This window comes from Erythrolamprus reginae, chromosome 3, assembly GCF_031021105.1.
Source record: "Erythrolamprus reginae isolate rEryReg1 chromosome 3, rEryReg1.hap1, whole genome shotgun sequence".
NCBI lineage: Eukaryota > Metazoa > Chordata > Lepidosauria > Squamata > Dipsadidae > Erythrolamprus > Erythrolamprus reginae.
Window position 1 is genome coordinate 97,411,390 of NC_091952.1, and position 14,914 is coordinate 97,426,303.

General features: G+C 38.8%; 1 protein-coding gene across 6 annotated transcripts in view; it reads left to right on the top strand.

Moving 5' to 3' along the window:
• CEP350 (centrosomal protein 350) overlaps positions 1 to 14,914 on the top strand; it is a 115,418-nt gene that overhangs the window by 20,470 nt on the left and 80,034 nt on the right. For 4 of the 6 annotated variants that reach the window (XM_070746270.1, XM_070746269.1, XM_070746271.1 and 1 more), the window contains exons 2-4: positions 2,039 to 2,124; positions 5,105 to 5,148; positions 5,915 to 6,026. In XM_070746270.1, the coding sequence (XP_070602371.1) occupies positions 2,052 to 2,124; positions 5,105 to 5,148; positions 5,915 to 6,026 (229 nt within the window). In that variant the 5' untranslated portion in view covers positions 2,039 to 2,051. Of the gene's footprint in view, positions 1 to 2,038; positions 2,125 to 5,104; positions 5,149 to 5,323; positions 5,451 to 5,914; positions 6,027 to 14,914 lie in introns of all 6 variants that reach the window. The other 2 variants (XM_070746274.1, XM_070746273.1) reach the window with 2 other exon arrangements.

Genomic DNA, 14,914 nt, shown 5'->3' on the forward strand with positions numbered 1-14,914 from the left:
GGGGAGAGTAAGAGAGGAATGAGTGAAGGGAGGGAGGGAGGGAAGAAGGTGGGAAGGAGAAAGAAAAGAAGAAATAGAGGAAGGGAAGGTAAAAGAGAGAAAGAAAAAGAGCAAGAAAGAAAGCTGCAAGCACCCCCCCGAGCCCCCCAGGCCGGCTACAACCTTTTAAAACACGCGCGCCGCTTCGCAGCTGTCTCCTGAAGCCGAACGCGGAAGTTAGCGTTTGGCTTCAGGAGACAGCTCCTTGGCGCTTGTATCTCGAATTTGGGCTTGTAAGTAGAACAAAAATATCTCTCCCCTCCCAGCTCTTATCTCGAGTTGCTCTTAAGTAGAGCAGCTCTTATGTCGGGGTTCCACTGTATACAGTATATAGATTTTCCGTCCCTGTTTGAGTTAGCTCTGTCAGATTTCCCACCCATTGGTCAGTTCTCTAAGATATGTCACTATCCTCTTTCATCCAGATTGATTCTTCGGTTTTGTGTGTTTCTGCTGGGTAGAAAATTTGCCATTCTGTCTTTCTTTGTCCTTGTTATGTTGTGCCTTTTTTGTAGATTCTGTGACCTCTTCTATTACATCTGTTGGAAGAAGTGGTTTCAAATCCTGAAGTTTAGATTCCACTCCCTTTCAAAACGTCAATTGTAAAATTTATCTGTTTTATTATTTCATTGAGAAAAGAGACCAGATTGCCTTACATAGTCCCATTTGTTTCTTAGAGCCCAGCTTTTCATACAGTCAGTAATTAGAGTAGCACTTGCAAAAGGGACAAAAGTCTGCTGAATGACCACTCCGCAACTCTGTCCTAGTTTGTTGCTGATATTGTATCTAAAGCTCAGATGGGCACTTTCATATAGTGTACATCCAGGTTTCATCCTTAATTTACAAACATTCATTTAGTGACTGTTCAAAGTTACAATGGCACTGAAGAAAGTGATGTTAACATGACTTATCCCATCCCGTTTTAAACAAATAGTTCATTATATAAGAGAGTAATATTTTTCTTCGGTTTCGGTGAAATCACATTCACCATCATCAGGCTGAAGTTTTAAGCTTCATGCTGCACGAAGCTTAAAACTTCAGCCTGATGATGGTGAATGTGATTTCACCGAAAACGTCGCATAGACACTCAAAATATTCCATATTTACAGCAGCACGAAGCTTAAAACTTCAGCCTGATGATGGTGAATGTGATTTCACCGAAACGTTGCATAGACACTCAAAATATTACACGGGGCAAAACCCGAACTCAGAACAATCTACATACATATACCCGTGAAAATCTACGAAAACACACACACACACACACACACACACACACACACACATATATATATTAGTTTATAATATGTATTAATGTATAAAGTAGTTTAAAATTGCTTACTGTAACATTTAAAAAATATAATAAAATTATTTTAAAAGGTTGGTTAATAGAATAGAATAGAATTTTATTGCCCAAGTGTGATTGGACACACAAGGAATTTGTCTTGGTGCATATGCTCTCAGTGTACATAAAAGGAAAAGATACATTTGTCAAGAATCATGTGGTACAACACTTAATGATTGTCATAGGGGTCAAGTAAGCAATGAAGAAACAATCAATATTAATAAAGATCTTAGGATACAAGCTACAAGTTACAGTCATACAGTCCTAAATGGGAGGAAAAGGATGATAGGAATGGTGAGAAAACTAGTAGAATAGAAGTGCAGATTTAGTAGAAAGTCTGACAGTGTTGAGGGAATTATTTGTTTAATAGAGTGATGGCATTCAGGAAAAAACTGTTAATGACAGCATTATTACATATGAGCCTTCACATAAGCAACATAATTTTGGATGCAGGGTAAAAATTGAGCAGTAAATATACAATGTACAATTTTCAACTGCACATACTGAATCTGTTATATTTGACCTGAAGTAAAATATTTTGCAGGTTCAGGTTTAGCTTTCCGTGCTAATAAAGTTCAAAATAGTACTGATAACTTACAAGATATGTGTATGTATTCCTCTTTGACATTTCAGTGAGCATTTATCTTTATATTGTAGGTGGAAGAACAGAATGTGGAACAACAAAGTAAATAAAATTCCCTTACGCAATCCAAAATTGTCCCCAAATAGGAATTCCACCAGAGGTATGAATTAATTTAATTTTTATCTCACTTGGTGCAAAGAATTTTATCTGACTTTCTAAATTTTAACAGAACAGAAATTTGTGTTAAACTGTAACGATAGCCATTGGGAAGAATGATCAGATAACAAGATCTGCTTTTCTTATTCTTTAACTTCTGTTAGCAAACATTTTGGTTTCTATTTCCAAATTTGTTAGTGAAAGCTAAATAATAAAAAATAATAATCAACCTGAATCATTGGAGGATGAAGACCTTTTCATTGACTATTATAGACCAAAATCTGACAACAGTGGTCTTGTTAGATATTTCTAGATTTCCTAGTTTAAGATTCAAGTTCATCCAAGTGACTTCCATACTGAAAGGGAGACTAGAACCTGAGTCTCTGCTCTTAGTTCCTAATTCAGCCTCTTAACCACACCATACTTGTTAAAGGCTAAATCAAGGACTGTTAAATTTGCAATTAAAATTAAAATTGCTACAAGTAGAAAACAACAATGAAAGATGCATGTTTTGAAACAAAAGGCAGAATTGTAAAATAATTCTCTATAGAAACTTTTTTAAATACACAAATGAGAGTATTTTACTGTTTACTAAACCAGTGCTTTCACAATTTTAAGGGTGACATATTGCTAACATATGTTATCTAATCAAATATTATTTTAACGCTCTTACACATTAGACATCACACAGTATAGTTTGACCCATGTAATTTCAAGGTTCTGCATCACCTGATAGATTCCATGTAAAAATCTAACTCGATAGATTTGGTTTTACAAATTGTAATAACTCAGAAAGCATGGTTGGCATTTTGTGGGTTGGAACTCTGCATGAAACAGAAAATGGGTCTTGTTTTGAGCCTGAAACAAAGAATTAAATTTCAGAAGTTATGTTGAATCCTTTTTGGATATGTCATGATTTGATAGAAACAAAACTTGAAATATTTTAATTGTTCTGGGTTTAGACTGAAATAAAAGCCATTTTGGTCTAATGTTAAGGCACCAGAGTAATCTGGTTGCTAGCATCACAAATTGTCTTATAAGAACATAAGAAGAGCCATGCTGAATCAGGCAAAAGCCCAATTTTTTGCTGGTGGAAAGTCTTATAAAAAATCTAAAACGTTTATGAGTCACAATAAATTAAAGCATAATAAAATGCGGTATACCTGCATTTTGTCATCTTGCCCATTGATTCCAAATCTCCCCAATGTTTTTCATTTTTTAAATTCTGTAGCTCCACTCATCCACTGCTTCTGCTATCAATGTTTGCAAAGCAAAACAAAAAAGAGTGTTTTCCACACAGGCAACACACTTATCATGGGAAGGGGTTATCTATCTACAAGCGGTGGACAGAAAAATGGAAACACCTTGAAAAATCATCAAAATATCTTTTAATATGGTGTTGGTCCACCTTTTGCAGCAAATACAACCTCAATTCTCCGAGGTATTGGTTCATACAAATTGTGAATTGTTTCCAAAGGAATTTTAGCCCATTCTTCAGTTAAATCACCCTCCAGTTCTTTTAGAGACGACGGTGGTGGAAATCGACTTCTTACTTGAATCTCTAAAATTGACCATAAATTCTCAATAATGTTGAGGTCTGGTGATTGTGGTGGCTGAACTTCATTAGAATGTTCCTCGTGCCATTCTTTAACAATTCTTGCTCTATGGATTGGTGCATTATCATCTTGAAAGATGGCATCCCCCTCTGGAAACAGTTCTTGAACCATAGGATGAATTTGGTCGGCCAAAATTCCTAAATAGTGATGGCTGTTAATTCTTCCATGAAGGGAAATCATTGGCTCGGTGGATTTCCAAGAAATAGCACCCCAAATCATCACTGAACCCCTGCCATGTTTGACGGTTGGGAGAAGGCAGTCTGGATGAAATTATTCTTTTAGCTGTCTCCAAACGTAAACACAGCCGGAAGTTGGAAAAATGGTAAATGGTGATTCGTCAGAGAAAATCACATTTTGCCACTGCTCGAGGGACCATTTCTGGTGGTTTCTACACAACTCTAAACGCTTTGAAACATTTGTCTTTGAGAGCAGAGGTTTTCTAATTGCAGCTCTTCCGTGGAATCCAGATTTGTGAAACTCCCTTTGAACAGTTTTTGTGGAATCTGGGTTCTGTACGTGTCTATTGAACTCTGCAGTGATTTTAAGAGCTGTGGTCTTGCGATCCGCTCTAACAATTCGCTTTAGAGTCTGATGGGCTCTCTCAGACAACTTCAACTTTCGACCAGATCTGTGCTTGGCTGAGGACGTTTTCTCTTGTCTTTCAAAAGCAGTCATTACTTTTGAGACATTACCTCTTGAAACACCAAACATTCGGGCACTTTCTGTTACACTAGCGCCTGCCATTCGAGCACCAACAATTTGGCCTCTTTGAAAGTCTGAGAGGTCTGCCATTTCTAGAAGGTTATAACCAATTTCCTTAAATTTCTGTAAAAAAAAGGTAGTTTAAAAAAACATATCAAATAACAGAATAAAAAAAAAACATTAAAATATGTCAAGTTTTTATTGATTTGAACATGTTCAAACATGATGCCAAAAAATCAAGTGTTTCCATTTGTTTGTCCACACCTATACTTTTCCTACCGAACCTTGCCATTTTCTTACCCCACATCACAAAAATACTTTTGCTTGGAACAAACCTATTTTGTTTTGTATCTGAATCAATGCATCTGAAACATACATATCTTAGTTTGAATAAGAAACACTTGAAACAATCATTTTGTACATGAGCCATTTTTTTACCTCTAGTTTGGGTGCATGTAACATAGTAACTCCCAACCAGATAAACTTACATTATAGCTTATTGTGATGTGTAAATCTGGCCACAGTCAAGTAAGTATATTCAGTTATAAAATATTGTGAATAGATTGTTTTAAACAGTATTTAAAACTGTTACTGAAACTTGCAATATTTCACAAGATAATCCTTGAATTTATATGATGAGATTATGTTTTCAATTTTTTTGTACAGATTTAACACCAGCATGGAATTATTTTTCACAAACAAAGGCAACAGTAAGTAGTATTTTAGCACTGAGTTAAAGGAAATTGAAAATAAGCCATACAGGACATTATTATTTAAAAATGAAAATTAATAACTTATGTTTATCTTGTAAATGTTATAGGACAATAAAAGATTAAGATACTTTTTCAGTAAAATGCAATCACTATTCTCCTAAAATGCATATAGGAATCAGCCACCCTTAGTTTGTCCTATCTGGACACTGGGCTATTTTTTACGATCCTAGGATCCCAAAATGAAGAAGCTGCTGTATTAATTCTATGGACACTCTCTTCTTGTCTAAACAGTTGGTGAGGTATTACTTGTTTCTTGCTTCCTTGTTTCTGTCAATCACCCAGATTTTAATTTTAGTTCTTTGAAAATGCAATTCATCTGCTAAGCCAACTCTTCTCAATTCCTAATATGCAGTTCGCTTTTACAAAAAAAATACTATTAAGGAATTTATTTGGATTTCCAGTACAATGAATTTGAATTTGATCTGATACATCAAATTTTCATTTATCATTCTATTTTTTGTTTATTTTTTTTTCAGGATTGAAAAATGTATTATAAATTGTTCTCTGCATTGAACATTTTTTCATTAATGTAAAATTATTTCTTATTGTACGAAGTTGAAAATAAACCTGAGTTAATTTTACTTAAATTAAGGAATGTTTCATCCAATTTTTGTAAAAAAAAAATTACTTTTTGGTTTTTTTAAGTGGCGGTATAACAGATTTAAAATGTTGATACCTTTCCTATTCCCTTTAATCTATCTAGTTGCAGCATATTGAAAACAAATTGGAAGTAGCTCCTGTTAGCACAGCCAGATTGGATACTATCATGGAAAAAAAGCCATCAATTAGCACTACCAGGAAAATAAGCAGGCAAGGTATGTATTAAGGCCTTTCCAAAATAAGGTTTCTATTGCTTATGGTAGCATTTTAAAAGGAAATCGATTTGGTCTACAACCAGCAAATTTTGAAAATTTTGTTTGGGAAGTAGAATTCTCATATGGCTGGTGGGGTATCTTAAGTTCTTTCAGTGAAAAAAGTTCTACATTGAAAATAATTACAGATGCTGTTATTGCTGATATGTGAAAAACAGGATAAAAAACTACCTGAGATTTCTTGTTTCTGTACCCAGAAGTTTGCCTTCATAATGTTTCCAATTTGCATAACATTAGCATTTTGTTTATTTGGTTATGTAGTACATCCTTTTAATTTACAACAAAATGGTTTGGGTACAGTACATGCAGGCATGCACATAACATCAGTCCACAGTTTTTTAAATCAAATCAGTCTAGTTCCACCTTTTGTAAATCTATTCCAGCAGTATAGAGCAACTATGAGACCCTGGGATAAAACAGATTTTAAAGAGTTGCCAGCAAGGGCTACATAAACATCCCATCATCATTAACCCTTCTATTGCGGCCCTGAGTGTGCTCTCGTCCTCCCATTAAATCAGTGCTTCTCAATTATTTTCTGTTATGCCCCCTCCGCCCAGGAAAAAGTAAACATTTCACGTGCCCCCCCCCCAACTCTCCGCTGGGAAGATTGTTTGCAATATTCAGCACGTTTTTGCAGAAAAAACTTGGCTTATCACTGTGATTGGGGTGTAAGATATGCCTTAATTTATTTGGCTTCATGCTGTCCACTGCCAACATTTTTGGACACAGTAAATATACTGGTCTTTTCTCATCACCCACTGTAGTCACAGTGAAGCCAAGCGCTATATACTGTCAAGCCGGTTCAGAGGTTGGTGATAAATAACGGCTTGCCACAGTATCTATAGAAGGCCTGATGTTTATGTGAACTTTAGAGGGGTGCAGCACAAAGCATTCTTTTCAGTGGTTCAGGGCCATCCTATGCCCACCCACCTTGGGGGAAGCAGAAGGAAACTTGCCACACTGGCACAATCTGAGTGGGCAATGTGACAACTTTGTGGGTGGGGGACAAGGGATGTGAACTTTCAACTGGGTGGGAAACTCAGATTCAGGTTTCCCAGGTGCCAGGATGGTTCCGGCAATAAATTGGAATTTTGAGGATTACTTTGACTTGAACTCTGATTTAGTTTGGATGCTACATGGAATCTTGACACATACGCTTTGTCATTTTTCCTCATCACAGCTTTCGGGAGGCTTACGTTTGTTTCATTAGTTCCGTCCTTCTCCTCCTCTCTTTTCATCACCATTAAATATTTTTCCATGGTGTCTGTTAAGGATTTGTTATCTGCACTTCATAAGTCCTGCTCTGTGCTGTGTGCTGTTGTTCGGTGCAAAAAAAACCCTACTCCCTGCAGCGGAAACCCCCACACACACACACATTCCCCGGGGTAATGCACCCTCCCCAGCACGTTTTGTGTCCCCCAAGGCCCCACTATTTGAGAACACTGCATTAAATATAATCCTTGGCCATGACAAAATTGTCTTTTTTTTATAGCCTAAGCTTTTGGGCTGTAATTTCTTTAGGCCAGATATTCTCAGAGGGGTTGTTATTGTTACACCATGAGGGTTTCTCTCAGGAGCTGTCAGAACTCTTTTTGTTCTCTAAAACTACAAAATGAAGACACAAAAATAATGAGAGAAAGAGAAATTGCTTAAAAAGCAATTTCTCTTTCTCTCATCTTTTTGTATTTTCATTTTGTAGTTTTAGATATTTTTAGATATTTCAAGAACAAGGATGTAGTTTGCACCAATACTTTTACTGCCTTTTTATTATAAGTTTTAGTCTATTGAAAAACGTTTTATTGAAAATATATACAATTTAAAAAGACAGTACATAATCTATGGAATCTACTTCATACTTCTTTAAACTAATCTTATATTGTACATTGTCATAAAACAAACAAACCTGTTACAGAGACATTTTGTCTATAAATCAGATTTTGAAATATATATGAAATATAATGACTTCTGACCTCTTCAATAGATTTTAACAGGCCTACTATTTCTCCTCCCTCTTAACTCCTCCAGAAATCTCTCTTGCTCCTTATTTAATTCTCATCTATTTGAATCATTAAATACATATATCATTTTGTTGTTTTCTTCTTTTAGAAAAAAGTTCATAGAAGATTTCCACCCTTTTAAAAAAAGCATTTTTTTCTGCCTGATCAAACAAGTTTTACCATTTCCAGGAGTTCTGACATTTTTACAACCCATTCGTCCACTGTAGAAATTTCAGTAAAATTTTTGTACATATAATAATCTTGACATTATTAATATATACAAACATAGTCTTCCATAAGTCTTTTCTGATTTGGGATTTAGTTATTTTATTTATTAATTGGATTTGTATGCCGCCCCTCTCCAAGGAATCGGGGCGGCTCACAACATATCAAAATAATATACAATATACATAGCTAAACAATTCAATTATTATAACTAAAAAACTTTTAAAACTCTAATAACATTTAAAATGATTCATTCCAATTCACACAGCAAGACACTCTTTGGCCAGGGGGCTAGAGTTTAATGGTCCCAAGCCTGGCTGCTAAGATAGGTCTTTAAACTTCTACGGAAGGCGAGTAGGGTGGGGGCAGTGCGAATCTCTGGGGGGAACTGATTCCAGAGAGCCAGGGCCCCCACAGAGAAGGCCCTTCCTGTAGGTTCCGCCAAACAACATTGTTTAGTTGATGGGACCTGGAGAAGGTCGACTCTGTGGGACCTAACCATTTGCTGGGACTCATGCGGCAGAAGGCAGTGCTAGAGAAAATCTGGTCCAATACCATGTAGGGCTTTATAGGTTATAACCAACACTTTGAATTGTGTCCAGAAACCAATTGGCAGCCAATGCAGTCCGTGGAGTGCTGGAGAACTATCTCAAAAAGTTCGTATGAAGAGGCATTTGTAAGACAAGGCACCACTGTATTTCCATTCAATTATGGTTGATCTTATATATTCACATGTTTGCTAATAGTTTATTTTTCTCATTATTAATTTTAAATGCAGCTTTGTAGAAGTTGTGGTAAGTCCTAGTATAGGATATCCTGAGTCTGCTATAGGAGAATAGCACATTGAACTTAATATGAAAACCCTTTTGTAAATTAGAGCCAGAGCAAGTAACCCTATTAGGCATTAAAAAGAGAGAATATTACCAATATTTGCAATCAAAAGGCAATTTTTTTTTAAAAAAAAAATTCCCCTTATGTTTCCTAAATTCTTTATTCTTTAAATTCTCTCATATCTGCTTTTCATTCCAAAATGAAAGAAATAGTTTTCTCCCCTAGAATCATTGTTGGAAGCTTTTTCTAACCCTGCTTCCAAAATGGGAAACACCAATGCAGGATGGACTGTCTCTATTATAGATAAAGGTTCAGCATGATAAGTCTTACTATTGCTTATAAAACTGGTTAACATAATGAGTTATCTAAGTTGACTGATCTAAATATTTTTAAAAGTGAATAATTATGCACAATAAGTTTACTCTGGGTTTGTTATGCCTTTTCAGTCATTTAACTTTATGGAATTAAATTTCTTCTCCAGTGACTGTTGATGAGAATGAGAAGCACATTTCTTGATCCCTCTTGCTTTTTATTGGAAGAAATATAGTACCCAATTTTATAAATAAAGCTCATGTGATATTTATTCAATATATTGTTTTTTCAGATAACATACTGCACATTTAAATATTTATACATCTATATATTTAAATATATTCTAAGTAAAATTTAAGGCATTGGTTATTATTTTTTTATCTTTATGTTTTTGAGTGGTCAAAATTCTCTGTTTCCTTTTTATTAAGTCTTTATAAAAGACTTAGTGAGAACTGAGAGGAAAGATGCAACTTGCCTGCAGTGGTTATGCACAATCTACTGTAAATGAGTTTGGCCAGACATATAATGTTTACGTAAGAATAAAAAAGTGGTTCTTGTGTAATCATGCTGTCTTGTGCCACTTCTGACATTTGAAGTCAGGGGATAGGCTGTGGTTATAGATCCTAATAAGTTTTCTAAGGTAACTAAATGCTTCTAAAAACGGTACAGATTAATAGAGGAGAATATTTGTAGCTCAGGGTTGAAATGATGGTTCTCTGACCATGGTTTTGTTGCAGACATTTGATTCAACAGTGGTGATGTTACCTCGTTTGGATAATGAAATGTCTGCAGGAAAAGAAACAGGCTTCTGTCATAGAATCATGCCCCTGTCATAGAATAATGAATAGGTCATACTGCCATTGATAGTGACAGGTCATCACTGCTGTGGGCATATAACATTCTTTGTTCCACTTAAATTCTTCAGTGAGAAATAGAGTATGAACAGCATTAGTTGTTTTCTATTCTTGCTTTCTGTCCAAAATGTCTCATGTATTACAGCCACTTTTATACCTGAACTACCGTGACATTAAAAGGAAGAACCTGCTCGGTAATACTATTTAATATTGTAGCCCTCTTGTCATATAAGTTCATCATTAGCTTTATATTGTGTTAACCATGTTTCTTAATATTTATCCTTAATTAGTACTTTAATCTTTAGTTTCCTAAAGCAATGTATTATATTTCATAATTTATAATTAATTACTTTATTATTACTTTGGCTCTAGAGTCATTTTTACAGCTTTATTTTCTTCTGTTTTCTTTATTATTTATTTATTTATTTATTTATTATTTAGATTTATATGCCGCCCCTCTCCGCAGACTCGGGGCGGCTCACAACAAAGTGAAACAATTTACAACAAATCTAAATTACAGTTTAAAAATATTTTAAAAAACCCATTTTCTAAACAAACATACATTCAGACATACCATTCATGAATTGTATATGCCCGGGGGGGATGTCTCAGTTCCCCCATGCCTGACGACAAAGGTGGGTCTTAAGGAGCTTACGAAAGGCAAGGAGAGTAGGGGCAGTTCTAATCTCCGGGGGGAGTTGGTTCCAGAGGGTCGGGGCCGCCACAGAGTAGGCTCTTCTCCTGGGGCCCGCCAACCGACATTGTTTAGTTGACGGGACCCGGAGAAGGCCCACTCTGTGGGACCTAATCGGTCGCTGGGATTCGTGCGGCAGCAGGCGGTCTCAGAGATTTTCTAAAATATTTCTAATATGCTTAATAAAATAGATAATAAAAATGGGAGGGGAAAAAAGCTTTTGTCAGAACGGGGGGAGTTTATACTCATGGCACCATTTTGGCCTCAGCGGGCCTGGTTTCCAGACCTCCAGGAGCTCTTGGTCACACAGTCATGGCGATTGAGCAGAGTGATCTAAGACACCAGGAATACGATCAGAAGACACCAGGAATACGATTAGAACATTATTCTAATTATGCAGGCATCTCGCCGCCCATCCACCAACCTTATCTACTCAGATGCATGGAGGATTTCTTCACATAGTGCTCTAAGGAGGGACTCTCCCCGGATCACATTCCTCTCCCTAAGATATTAAACATCCCTAAGATTCCTAAAACATGGTCTCAATAGGGGCTTAATCCCGAATACCTTTCGCAGGCAGACAGCAACACTTTCAGCAGTACTGCCATGCAAACAGTATGAATCACTCTCTCGGGTTCCATCCATCCATCGGTTCTTCAAGGGGGCGTCCAACTTACGCCCGCCAGTCATCCATCAATACCCAACCTGGAGTTTCTCCTGCGTGCTGAAGGTCATTCATGGAATCTCTACATGAACCCTTCTGAGAGGCCCAGCTAAAATACCTCTCAATTAATGTAGCCTTCTTGGTGGCCATCATGTTAGCCTGTTGTATCTCCAAACTGGCAGCTCTTTCCATCAGAGGGGACTTGTGCATTTTCCAGCCAGACAAGGTAACTCTGCGACTCACCCTTCCTTCATCCCCAAGGTAAATTCAGTCTTTCACAGATCAAAGGATCTGATTTGGCTCTCCTTTTGTGCTTGGCCAGTACATCCCTCTGAGTGGCGATGGCACTCCCTGGATGTGCGCAGAGCTCTCAAGATATACCTAGATCGCACCAAGTACCTCAGAAAGATGGAAGTGATCTTCAGAGGCTTCCACCCTCAATCCCTAGGAACATGAGCATCGTCAGCCACCATTGGGTGCTGGATCAGGAGTGCCATAAGCAGAGCTTATGAACTAGCAAATATTTTGGCCCCCACGGGCATCACAGCTCACTTCACCAGGCGTGCAGCCACAAACATGCAGGCATCACTTGAAGAGCTTTGTCGAGTGGCTATGTGGGCACGGCTGTCTCAGTTCATTCGACAATACAAGATAGACTCTTGCGCATCAGCTGACGCTTCCTTCAGCAGAACAGTTCTTCAGCAAGTAGTGGATGATAGAGTACAAGGTCATGCTACCCCCTCCCCCCGGGACCTCTGCTTTGGTAAGTACCATTCTGAAGGCTGGTTCCATTCCAGGATGGAGAATAGGTGTTGTGACCTTACTTGAACGCCTCTTCTCATCTGGTGGAACCAGCCTTCAGTCCCTCCCCTTAAATTATATCCTTATCTATCTATTCTGTTTCCCCTAAATTGTTGCCTCACTGCTGCAGGGAGTGGAAGACCAATAGGTCTGAATATGAGCCACACATGAGTCTAGTTTTCAGAATTCATCATATCTGGGGTTCTACAGATCCTAGCAATTATATAAAGGACTGACTCGATCTTCCAGATGATTGGTTGAGGATAACCCATAAGAGCCAGGGTGGCGCAGCAGGTAGAGTGCTGTACTGCAGGCCACTGAAGCTGACTGTAGATCTGCAGGTCAGCGGTTCAGATCTCATCACCGGCTCAAGGTTGACTCAGCCTTCCATCCTTCCGAGGTGGGTAAAATGAGGACCCGGATTGTGGGGGCAATAGGCTGGCTCTGTTAAAAAGTGCTATTGCTAAGATGAGTCTAAGGAGAAGGGCGGCATAAAAATGGAATGAATAAAATAAAAATAAAATAAATAAATTCTGAAGGCTGGTTCCACCGGATGAGAAGAGGTATTCGGGTTAGGTCACAATGCCTTTTCTTGCTCTCAACCCTTTTATATCTTGATTTTCCCTCAACTCGTATAGCTCGGCGTATTAAACACTGAGTGTACCCCAAATCAAATAAGGCTACTTTGTGAATATGTTTTAAGGTGCTCAGGTTCTAGATAGTCACCTGAATGATAAAGGGATATATGGGATCTCGTACCATAGAATCCTCCAGATCTTCATCCTCGCTGTTGCCTGACACCACTGATATTTGATTAGGCATTTTACTGTTTTTGGCTGGAGTGTCCGGTTGAGGCGTCTGCATAGCTCTCATGGACCATTCAGTTGTAGGACGAGTTCGATCCACATTTTCACCAAATGACTGTTTTGCAGCTGAGGGCCTTGGCAAAGGCAGTGGACACTCTGCAACCCAATGTCCCATCTGATTGCACCAAAAACACTGGAACAGGGCCTCCGGGCCAGCATATGCTGGACCGGCATATTGAGCCGCCCCCTCTTGAACCCTGGCAATGGCATTGGAAGTCTTCGTTGCTGACTCCATCCACCATCTCTTTGAAACCTGAATTCCCTTAGGCTCACACCCAACTCCACCACTGCTCGAAATCAGTCGTTTAAACTGGGAGGCAATCCACATGCTTGCCTCAGCACCTTGTCCATCCCCAACCGAAACTGTTGAACCAGCTTTCTTTCAGGCCATGTTCTTAGGCGGCCTGCTAGTTTACGAAAGACCCGTACATAGTCCGTGCCGATTGGCCTCTGCCTCATTGCCAATACTCCCCCCCCCACCTCTGCTCTTAGTGCCTCGATAAAAAGTCCCAGGTTAGCTAGTTCCCTGGCATGTTTACTGTGAAGGTCAGCCACAATCTGCAGCCTCCCCCGTGAGTACAGTTGTGACTGCCACTACCATCTCCCACTGGGAGGAGTAAAAGTGCCCATACTTGTCCATGTGGCTGATTATTTGGCTAATAACAAGGCAACCCAATAAGCACTGCCATCAAATGTAGCTTGTATAGAAAGTGGAGCCCATATTACTTGTTGAGGCCACATACCATCTGCCATGGTGGTGTTTGGTCTGTTACTCCAGCAGTGTTTTGACCACCTTGGCGAAGACCCTGATGTCTCCTATCATTAAATGACCTCCTCCAGGCACCTCAGGAGTTTTGCGCTGAGCATGAGTCTCATCATGTAGTCCCATAGATAATGCCTTTTCCATCCCTTTAGACTGGTCAGGCCCCCTACGCACATGTAATTCCGGACTGGCAAGATGGAAGCATGTAGCTGAGCCAGACCCAGTGGTGCACCCTTGCCACTTGGCTAAAGTTTGAGCTGCCCTGAGTCTCAGGAGAAGGGCGGCATAGAAATCTAATAAATAAATAAATAATAAATAAATAAATGGTCTAACCCTAACACCCAAGGTTGCAAGAGGGCACATCCCTAAAGCTACCTTTCCCCAAATGGGCCCATAAGATGTCCAGGGTATTGGCCGTAGGGTCTGTGAATAGCTTCACTGATCTTCTCTTCTCCAGTCCACCTCCGCTCCCTCCAATCCTGGAATTGTGCTCCAAGAGGTGTTGGTGTTGACATCTGTAAGCCCACATTTCTAGTTACTGCAGAACTATGTCACCACTCGCTAGCACAGGGAAAACCAGTCCCAGTATCAGGCATCCCCTGGGTATCCAATGGACAATGCTCCCTCTGGGTCTTCCATTCCTTCGGTCGCACCACCAGTTGAGTTTCGTCATTAGGCTGCGGCTGCTCCTCTCTTCACCCTCCGGGTCATCAGCCACTTGCTCCATTTCCAAGTCCCTCTGCCATAATTCTCAAAGAAAAAGGAAGAAGGAGCACTAACTTTCTCTCAGACTGGCTAAGTCAAACCCGTGCTTTAATGACGCC